Source organism: Halichoerus grypus, chromosome 4 (assembly GCF_964656455.1).
Source record: "Halichoerus grypus chromosome 4, mHalGry1.hap1.1, whole genome shotgun sequence".
Classification (NCBI taxonomy): Eukaryota; Metazoa; Chordata; class Mammalia; order Carnivora; family Phocidae; genus Halichoerus; species Halichoerus grypus.
Genome location: NC_135715.1, coordinates 170,873,112 through 170,884,583, shown reverse-complemented (window position 1 = coordinate 170,884,583; position 11,472 = coordinate 170,873,112). Strand labels below are relative to the sequence as shown.

The 11,472-nt window shown below is 33.1% G+C and overlaps 1 protein-coding gene across 1 annotated transcript in view; it reads right to left on the bottom strand.

The window, feature by feature from the left end:
* Positions 1-1,299: 1,299 nt before the first annotated feature.
* The window catches only part of SPAG16 (sperm associated antigen 16), an 82,076-nt gene continuing 71,903 nt past the window's right edge, over positions 1,300-11,472 (bottom strand). The window contains exon 10 of the mRNA XM_078071288.1: positions 1,300-4,934. Coding sequence (XP_077927414.1) covers positions 4,698-4,934 — 237 coding nt within the window. The 3' untranslated portion in view covers positions 1,300-4,697. The remainder of the gene's footprint in view (positions 4,935-11,472) is intronic.

Here is an 11,472-nt window from a genome sequence, read left to right as displayed (position 1 = left end):
ACAAAGGAAACAATCAACAAAAGTAAAAGGAAACCTACAGAATGGGAGAAGATATTTGCAAATGATGTATCTAATAAATGATTAGTATCCAAAATATATAAAGAAGTTATAAAAGGCAATATCCAAAAACTGAATAATCCAATTAAAAATGGGGAGAAGGGGCACTGGGTGGCTCAATCAGTTAAGCATCTGCCTTCAGCTCAGGCATGATCCTGGGGTCTTGGGATTGAGCCCCTCATTGGGCTCCCTGCTCAGCGGGAAGCCTGCTTCTCCTTCTCCCTCTACCCCTCCCCCATTCATGTTCTCTCTCCCTCTCCCCCCCAAATAAATAAAATATTTTTAAAAAATAAATAAAAATGGGGAGAAGCCATGAATAGACATTTTTCTAAAGACATACAGATGGCCAACAAACACATGAAGCTATGTTCAACATCCCTCCTCATCAGGGAAATACAAATCAAAACTACAAGATATAACCTCACACCAGTCAGAATGGCTAAAATTCATAACATAAGAAATAACAGGTGTTGGCGAGGATGTGTAGAAAGGGGAATGCTCTTATACTGTTGGTAGGAATGCAAACTGGTGTAGTCACTCTGGAAAACAGTATGGAGGTTCCTCAAAAAGTTAAAAATAGGACTACCCTACGATCCAGCAATCACACTACTAAGTATTTACCCAATGAACACAAAAATACTAATTCAAAGAGATACATGCACTCTGATGTTTATAGCAGTGTTATCAACAACAGCCAAATTATGGAAAGAGCTCAAATACCCATCAACTGATGAATGGATAAAGAAAAATGTATATATATGTGTGTGTGTATATATATATATATATATATAGTATTACTCAGCCATAAAAAAGAATGAAACCTTGCCAGTTGCAATGACATGGATGGAGGTAGAAAGTATTATGCTAAGCAAAATAAGTCAGTCAGAGAAAGACAAATGATTTCACTCATATGTGGAATTTAGGAAACAAATGATCACACTGGGAAAAAGAGAGGAAAACCAAGAAACAGACTCTTAACTAATAAAGAACAAACAGATGGTTTTACCAGAGGGGAGGCTGGTGCGGAGATGAGTGAAATAAATGATGGGGCGTAAGGAGTACACTTGTGATGAGCACCAGATGTTGTATGCAAGTGTTGGATCACTAAATTCTACACCTGAAACTAATGTTACACTGCATGTTAACTAGAATTTAAATTAAAATATATGAATAAATAAATAGGAAATAGTCCCCACCTCATACAATTACACTAAAGTTATAAGTAGACAGTGACTAAAAGGAGAAATTAAAGGCCAATTTTATTCATAAAATAGAAGTAAGCATCCTTAAAAAAACAGTGAATTAGATCCAATGATATATGAATCAGATAACGTATAATGAATAAGGTCACTTTTATCCCAAGAGTGAAAGAGAATGCTTACATTAGAAATTCTATGTTACTTATCACATTAAAATATTAATGGAGAAAATCATCTCAAAAGCAGAAAATTCAATATTCATTCATAATAAAATAAATTTTAACACATGAACATGATAAAAAAAATTACCATTCATTTATTTTTACCAAAATTAACACTAACTCATGATAAAGCACAAATAAACAAACTTAGCAAACATGGAAGTAAAGGTTAACTTTTTTAGCCTGATAAAGAATATCTACCAAAGGCTTATAATTAATATTATTTGCTCATGTTGAAACATCAGATTCATTCCCTTTAAAATCAAGAACAGAAAAAGAATGCCTACTCCAACTACTTTTATTCAACATCTTTCTAGAGGTCTTAGACCATGCACAAAGATAAATATACATAAAATTTTGCAGGTTTGGAAAAGGAAAATCACAACCATCATTATTCATAGATGATATCATTTTAAACAATAAAAAAAAAAACGGAGACAAACTTTTGAAAGGGAAACTTTAGCAATGTCACTGTATTTAAGTTCAACTTAGAGTAATCACTTTCCTGTCTACAGCATGTCTAACAGCAAGTAACATTTTTTTTTTCATTTATACATTCATTCAAATACAAATATTTATGGATACTTACTATTTGCCAGTCATGCTTTTGGCACTGGGAATATATCAGTAAATAAAACATAAATATCCCTGCTTTTATGGAGCTTACGTTCTAGATGAGAAGAGGTACAATAAACAAGTTAATAATAAGTAAAACACAGATATGTAAGAGAAAGATACGTAAGACATGTATGGAGGGGGGAAAAAGCAGGAAAGAGAATGAGAAAGGAAAACACAGATACGTAAGAGAAAAATATGTAAGACATGTATGGAGGGGGAAAAAAGGCAGGAAAGAGACTGAGAAAGGATTAGGGAATGAGGGGCAGCATTAAAATTTAGATTGGTGAAATGTAGATTGGGTGGCTATAGAACTCTCTTTATAAGGAGATATTTTATTAAAGAGTTAAAGGAAATGAGGGGATGAGCCATTTGGATGTCTGAGGGAAGAACACAGGCAGAGGAAACCTCAAGTAAAAATCATAAAGGCAAGGCCATGTGTAGAGTGTTCTACAAACAGGTAAGTGGCTAGTATGGCCACAGTTGAGTCAAAGATGGAAGAATAGCAGGAAATGAGGTTAGAGAGTTAAAACAAGGCCACATCATGTAAAGCATCAGAGGCCATAACAATTTCACTTATGATAGAATGCCACTAGAAAATATTAAGCAGAGAAATGTTATGACAGACTTAACGTTTTAAGAGAATCACTCTGGCTGCTATGTTCAAAGGAAAACAAAGACAAAGCAGAAAGCCAGTTAAAACACTATTACAATAATCCAAACTAGAGATGATGAAAACAAAAACTAAAGAACAGAGAGCATTATAGTGTTAGTAGCAAGGAAAGATGGAAGTGTGGATATTTTTCAAAGATAGACCCAAAATAGGGGCGCCTGGGTGGCTCAGTCATTAAGCATCTGCCTTCAGCTCAGGTTATGATCCCAGGGTCCTGGGATCGAGCCCCACATTGAGCTCCTTGCTCAGCAGAAAGCCTGCTTCTCCCTCTCCAACTCCCCCTGCTTGTGTTCCTGCTCTCGCTATCTCTCTCTGTCAAATAAATAACATCTTAAAAAATAGACTCAAAATAATTTCTTTTCATATCTGATGTCAAATGTGAGAGAGAAATGACTCAAGGATAACTCCAGAGTTTTCTGGCTAAGTAATTAGAGGAATGGAGTTTCCACTAATTAAGATGGAGAAAACTCCAGAAGACAAAACTTCAGTAGAGAATTGATATCTTAACTGCACGTGTCAAATATGCAGTTGGATATACAAAACTAGAGTTCAGAAAGAGATATCAGTATAAGATGTGAATTAAGGAGCTGTTAACATATAGGTAATATAAAACCATGAGATTGGATGAGATCACCTACGGAGTGGTGACAGCAAACAGAAGAGACCCTAGAACTAAGCTCTGGAACACCTTAACATGCAGGAGTTAGGGAGATGAGGTTCGAACAGCAAAAGAAATGAAAAATTATGGCACCTATCTCCAATAGCAAGGCCTAGGAAATAACCAGAAAGTGAATGACTGAGAATGGAATAGGATCACTAAAGCAGAGGCTATCAAGGAACTGGAAGTCCAGAGTCATCAAGAATTATAAATCATGAAAAATTATAGCAGAAATCATTTTTAAGAAAGTGACAATGTCATAGGGATTTTTTTTTTAATTTACCAAAAAAAAAAAAAAAATGACCTGAGAAGTGCCGGTATTAAAAGTTATAGTGAGTAGGATAATCTGATGATACGAGAATCAAGGCAGATTGTATTGATGAAGGAAAGAGGAGACTTGAAAGCAGAAGTGAGAAGCACAGGGGACATTTACCTCAACTCCACATCCAATGTTATGGTTGAGTGGAGAGAAAACAGTTACCCTTAAGAATGCTACAGGGTAGGGTGAGCTGGAGTTGGCTCATACTGGCTTATTTTTTTTAAAGATTTATTTATTCATTTGAGACAGAGAGAGAGAGAGAGAGAACATGAGCGGGAGGGGCAGAGGGAGAGGGAGAAAGAGAATCCCAAGCACACTCCTGCTGAGCGTGGAGCCCAATGTGGGGCTCAATTCCAGGACCTGAGATCATGACCTGAGCCCAAACCAAGAGTCAGACACTTAACCAACTGCCCACCCAGGCGCCCCTAGCTCACACTGGCTTATAATTGCTGACTGTGGACATCAATTTCCAACTCCATATTTGGCAAATTATGATGGAAGATGAATGACTTTGATGTATTTATAGCACAGAAACTGGAAAAAACAACAAATCAAGCGTTTTGTTTGTTTGTTTCTTCTTCCAAAGAGTTGATTGTTAAATATTTACTAGTACCCACTGGCTGCAGGAGAAACTGTAACTAGGGAAACTCTAGATTTCCATTATCACAGAAGGGGAAGGTAACATTCACAGTAGAAGTTAAAAATACAGAGGATTTTGCTGACCAGTAATCTTGAGTTGCAAACAGTACAGAGAAAAAGTTTCAGGAGTCAGGAGAAATAAGGAGAGATTGGGTCAGAAAAAGTGATATAAGGAAATTTAGGGAAAATTATAATCCTGGAGCAGATGAACTGGGAGTCCTGAACTCCTTATAAACACTAAAAAGAACACAGATACAAGGTATGAGTGTTGAAGAAAGACAGGATTAAGGATGAGCAGGCCAGGAACATGTGTTGTTCAGAATCTCCCATTTGGCTCCTGCTGACAGAAGCATGTCCCGTAGATGGGCAGTCTTATTCTGTATACTTGGGCACTCTGTTGTCTCCTGCCAATGGTGTCCTGCAGAGGTGTGTTCTTACTCCAAGTTTGAGAGTTCCATCTCCACTCCTGCTGATAGAGGAGGCGTGGAGTCGGACAGAGTGTTGATCTTGCACTGAGCTCAGAGGCTCCTTCTTGATTTCTGTTGAAGGAGGTCTCAAAGCCGACAAAGGGACAGGTTATTTATTTTAACTACTTGTAAATATCATTTATAATAGCAAAAAATTATAAGGCACTTGGAATTACATTTAACAAAAATATGTATAAGATCTGAAGAAAGTATAAAAATGTTATTGAAAGATATTAAAGAAAATCTAAATATATGGGGAGATAAACCATGTTCATTCATGCATCAAAACCCTCAGTACCATAAAGATGCTAATTATCATTACATTGATCTATAAAACCTAAGTTATTTCAACAAAAGTCCCTCGAAATTTTTTTAGAAATTTGACAAATCTATTTTAAAATGCACAGAGAATTATAGAATAACTAAAATGCTTCTGAAGAACATAAATGAGGTTGAGAAAACTGCTCTAAGATATATTTAAACTTATTAAAAAGTACAATAATTAAAAAGTATGGTACTTCCACAGGAGTAAACAATGAAACATAACAGAAAACAAAGCCACATATATCTAGAAACCCACGGAAACTAGTTAAATGACAGAGCTGATACTGCAGAGCACTGGGGGGAAACATAACATATGATAAATTGTGCTAGGACAAACAATTATCTTAATGAAACCAAAAAAAATTAGATTCCTACTTCATTCCACATTTTGAAAAAACCGATTTCAAGGTAATTAAATATTTTAAATTAGGAAGCAAAATTTTATGAAGAGATGTCCAGTCCAAACTAGACAGTATAGATTCACCTCTCCTTCTATTTTTCCCTGCAAAGTACAACTATAAACCCTGAAATAATCCAAGACAACCAAAGTGGAACTCTGAAGAGTAGAAATAAGAAGATAAACTGGTTAGAGATGCCAGGACTGGAGAAACAGTATAGCAGCAGGATATTTTATTACCTCCCACCCAGAGAAAAGATGATGATACAGGTCCAAATCCTAACCTAGCAAAAAAAAGGTAATGTGTTGTCTGATCATGATCAAATCAAACCAGAAATCAATAGCAAAAAGACAAAAGGAAAATCTCTTAAACGCATAGAAATTATACAACACACTTCTAAATAATCCATGGGTTTAAGAGGAAGTCTCAAATGAAATAAAAAAAAAAAACTGAGGATTCTAGAGGGGAGGGGGGTGGGGGGATGGGTTAGCCTGGTGATGGGTATTAAGGAGGGCACGTACTGAATGGAGCACTGGGTGTTATATGCAAACAATGAATCATGGAGCACTACATCAAAAACTAATGATGTAATGTACGGTGATTAACATAATAAAATAAAAAACAAAATATTTAACCTGTAAAAAAAATAAATAACACATGAAAAAAGTCTCATAAAAATATATATATAGAATGGAATAAAAATGAAAGTGCAACATATCAAAATATGTGAGAGGCAGCTAAGACAGGCTGAGAGGGAAATTTATAGCACTATATGCTTACATTACAGAAGAAGAAATGTCTTGAATCACTAATCTAAGTTTCTACCTCAAGAAAGCAGAAAAAGAAGAGCATTAAGAAACTCAAAGGTAGAAGAAGAATAAAGGAAATAATAAAGATGATAGCGGAAATCAACAAAATTGAATATAGGAAAATAATTCAGAAAATCATGAAATAAAAAGTTAGTTTTTTTAAGAAGTTAGTAAAATTGATAAAATTCTATCTACCAAGATTGACAAAAATAAAAAAGGAGAAGACAGAAATAACCAATATCAAGAATGGAACAGAGAATATCACTACAGATCCTGTAGTCATTAAAAGTATAATAAGGGAATACTATAAAGAACTTTATGCAGAGTATAAATTTAGCAATTTAGAAAGGACCAATTCCTCGAAAAACACAAACTACCAAAATTCAATTAAAATGAAATAATCTAAGATCCTAAAACTATTAAAGAAATTGAATTTATAAATAAAAGAAATCAAGACTAGATGGTTCCTTTTTTTAAAGGGACAAACAGGCTCTACACTGAGCTCAGAGCCCAATGCAGGGCTCCATCTCACCACCCTGAGATCCAGAACCTGAGCCAAAATCAAGAGTGGGAGGCTTAACTGACTGAGCCACCCAGGCGCCCCCAGATGGTTTCATTAGAGAATTCTGCCAAATATTTTTAAAAGAATTAGCAACTACTCAGCAATAAAGAAAGGAAAAATCGTTGATCTATACAACAGCTTGGATGAATCTCAAGGGAATTATGCTGAGTGTAAAAGTCAACCCCCAAAAGTTAAATGCCATATGATTACATTTAAATAACAACCTTGAAATGACAAAAGTATAAAGAAGGAGAACAGATTAGTGGTTGTCTAGGGTTGGGAATTAGAGGGAGTAAGGTGGAGGGAAACAAGTATGATTATAAAAGGGCAACACCAGGAAACCTTGTGGTGGCAGAATTGTCCCATATTTTGATTGTATCAATGTCAATATCCAGATTGTGATATTGTATTTTGGTTTTTCAAGATGTTACCACTGGAAGAAAACAAAGAGTGCACAAGATCTCTTTATTATTTCTTACAAGTACACAAGATTCTACAATTATCTCAAAATAAAAAGGTTAGTCTAAAAAAATTAGAGGTATTAGTGAAACACAGTAAAATTTAAATAAATTCTGTAGATTAATAGTATTGTTTAAATTTTGATTTTTTATAGATTTATTTATTTTAGAGAGAGAACATGAGTGGGAGGGGCAGAGGGACAGGGAAATAGAATCTCAAGCAGACTCCATGCTGAGTTTGGAGCCTGAACCCGAAGCAGGGCTCTATATCACAACCATGAGATCACAACCTGAGCCAAAACCAAGAGTCCAATGCTTAACCGACTGCATCACCCAGGCACCCCTAAATATTGATTTCTTTATTTAAATAATTATATTGTGTTAATGAAATAGAGGGTCTATGTGTTTAGGAATATGCACTGAAATATTTGGTAAAGGGAAAAATAAATAATATGCAAATAAAAGAAAATATACAAGCACAGCATTTTGACCTTGGGATAGGAAAGGATCTCTTAAGCACTGTCAATAAGTCTTCCATAAAAGAAAGTATTAATAAATTTGACTACATTAAAATAAAGAACTTTTTATGTTTTCTTAAATAAAATTGTATATATATAAGATATAAAGCATGACAAAATGAAGAACTATTCATTAAAAGACACTATGAAGAAATAAATATAAGTCATCATCTGGGACAAGATACCTGCATTCGTATGACTGATCAAGGAATTATTATCTAAGAAATATTGCAAATATACTTAAAAAGACCAATAACCTAATTGAAAAAGTCAAAAGTTAGGAAATGACATTTCACAGAAGCTAACATATGAATAACCCATAAATAAAAGAGAACATGTTCAATTTAACTATTAATCAGAAAAATTAAGACCCAATAGGTAACATATTTTACTATTTAGATTGACAAAAATTAAGAACATTGGCAATACCAAGTGCTGGAAAGGAAAGAGTAATAGAAACTGTGTGTGTGGGTTTGTTAACTTGTTCAACTAATTGGGAAAAGAATATGATACTATACAGTAAAATCCTCATCCCCAATAACACAGCAATTCCACTCCTATATTAGTATCCTACAGAAAATTTTACATGCGTGCATTTGGAGATATACAAGAATATTCATGGAAGCATTGTTTATTAGAGCAAGGCTTTGGAAACAAATTGAATATGTGTTAGTAACAGGACAGAAAAGTAAATATTGTGGAATGAAATACAGCTACATAGGGCAACATGGAAGAATCTTAGAAACAAATGCCACATGAAACACCAAGTTGCAGAAGACTAATACATAGTGTGTACCTTACATTTATGTTATTTATATATATTTTAATATGTAGTTACATATATTATATATAAATATATAATAATACATATTTATAAGCAAATATAATATATTTAAATTAAATATTACTTAAAAATTGTGGTATACTTAATCCACAAATTCACAATTTTTCATAAAGTGTTACTTTTAAATATAGATAATATGGATATTGACTGAAGTTTTCAAAATGTAAAATCCTGAGCATGTTTTCATTGTAATCTCATTTTTGTATTTTCTAAATGATCCATGTTTATGCATAATTCAAAATAAATAGTATGTTTAAAACCTGAGAATAATTAGTATTTCTTAATTGTTTTTATTCTGATTCACATTTATTTCTTTTTATGTAAACAGAACATATTTAGTGTAATAATGTAAGCATTTCTATTTATTTGATTTTCTACTCAGAATTATAAACAAGTTATCTTAATCCTTATGTATTTAACATGGCATGGTATTATGAATAAATATTTTGATTAATATATTTCCTCAGGGATTTTTAATGAATTATTTCAACTGTTGAAGACATTCAACATTATCAAATTATAGGCATTAAAATTCCTATTTGCACATGGTTATAGACTTTTTTAAAAAATTTTTTTGTTTGTTTGTTTTATTTATTCATGAGAGTCAGAGAGAGAGATAGAGAGAGGCAACGGCAGAGGGAGAAGCAGGATCCCCGCCTAGCAGGGAGCCCAATGCGGGACTCGATCCCGGGACCCTGGGATCGTGACCTGAGCCGAAGGCAGACGCCCAACCATCTGAGCCACCCAGGCGCCCCGGTTATAGACTTTTTAATACCTTCCACATTTTTAAACTCTAAAGAAAATGCAAAACTGATTTCCTTTTTTAGCAACTTTATGTCTGATAAATACACTGATTTAACATCCGAATGTAAGATTCACAATTACTAGCAAAATGTCAACCAGATCCTTGATTAATGCTGGAGTCAAAATGATGCTTAGGCAAAAAATAATGACTACTGTATAGCAATATTCAGGAATACTATACAAAATGCAACTAGACTCACCCTAATTAATACAAAGTATCTGCATGTAATTGCGTCTAACTGCTCTTGAAGTGCACCATTAGCATGCCCAGGGTGGCATAACACAAGATGACACACACTGTCATATCAGAGCTAAAGGAACCCTTTCTCTCCTTTTCACATTTTATCATTATATTTAATAAACTATAATCTATTTTATATAATCATTGATGGATGTCGTGAAAAAGGTATGAATTAAGATCATTTTTTAATTAAGTGAATCAAAATATAGAATAGCCCCTAAAGAAGTTGAGAGTTGTGTACAATCTTTATGGCTATACCAGCACTTTCAAATATGTAACAGGAAATAGGCAAACAATAGAACATCAGAATTAGCCATCATCATGCTCTAATTTCCATATCTCTGTATATAATCTGAATTAGGGAAACCACCTGACAATTATAGAAAGCCACTGCAAAATTATTCAAGTCATTATATAACAAAGTGAGAAAAATGCTTAAAAGGAATGAATTTAGAAATCTTTGACAGACTTCTATTCAGTGCTACCAATATCATATTTAACATAAAAGAATAAAATAGTATTAACAATTACTTATTATTTATCTTTGGTAAATAATCTTTTCTACTAAGACACTATATTTTTAATAAGTATCAATTCTATAATAGGTACTGTGCTAGGTATATTACACATATTATTTTATTGCATCATGACAAAAACCCTTTGATGCTGATAGAATTCTTCCCAGTTTACAGAGATGGAAGCACAGAAGTTAAGTAATTTGCCCAGGTTTGTACAAGTAATATAGTGGTAGACCTAAATTTCAGATACAGATTAGGCTTCAAAATAATTCATAATCTAAAACATTTCTGCCAAAGTACATACTACACTATGTTAATAGAGGCCATGCTGAAGGAAAAAGGATTACAGTAGTTAACTTATGCAAGGTTAGTTATGAAAGTACTAAATTAAGGCTAAAAAATATCTTTTTGCTCCCTTAACAAAAGATATATATATCTCATTTCTGAAGACACAAAAGAAGACAAATAGGAAAATATGAAAACTCACCCATATCTTATGAGAAAGTAGTTTAATAGCTATATTGGTAGTATAAGCTAAGTTGTGAAAAGCTATTTTTATATAACTTGTATTATTAATAAACTTATAAAATCAAATGATTAAAAAATAAGGTAACAAAATGTTAACTGCAATTAAAAGCTATTTTAATGGAAACACTTAAATTTTATCTAAAGATTTTTCTTATAATAAGCTCTAAATAATTGTTGCTAAACCAGATGTTGCCAGGGTAAATAATCTAAATAATTTTAGCAAAGGTTTTCAAATTACTCCTTCAATAAAATTTTTAAATTTCTTTAAATATGAAGATAATATGACTATTTTGCAAAATACAATAAGAATTTCTCTTAACTTTGAACATATCCTCTGTTCCTATCCATCTGGAGAATATCTACTTTTTTCATAATATCTTTATAATACTTTGAAACAGGGTTTCCAGCAGAAACATATAAATCTGTTTCAAGTAGAAGCATAATAACCTAAATAGGACTCTAATTATAACACAGATTTTATGGAGAAAATTAATTTATTCTGAGTTCCAAGAAAGAGTTTCAGAATACAACCCAATTTAATTTGAGCCATCTAGAGTACTTGTGAAATAATTTTCTTTTTTGAAGTTTTATTTTGATGGCAACAGCATAATTTTGTTGAA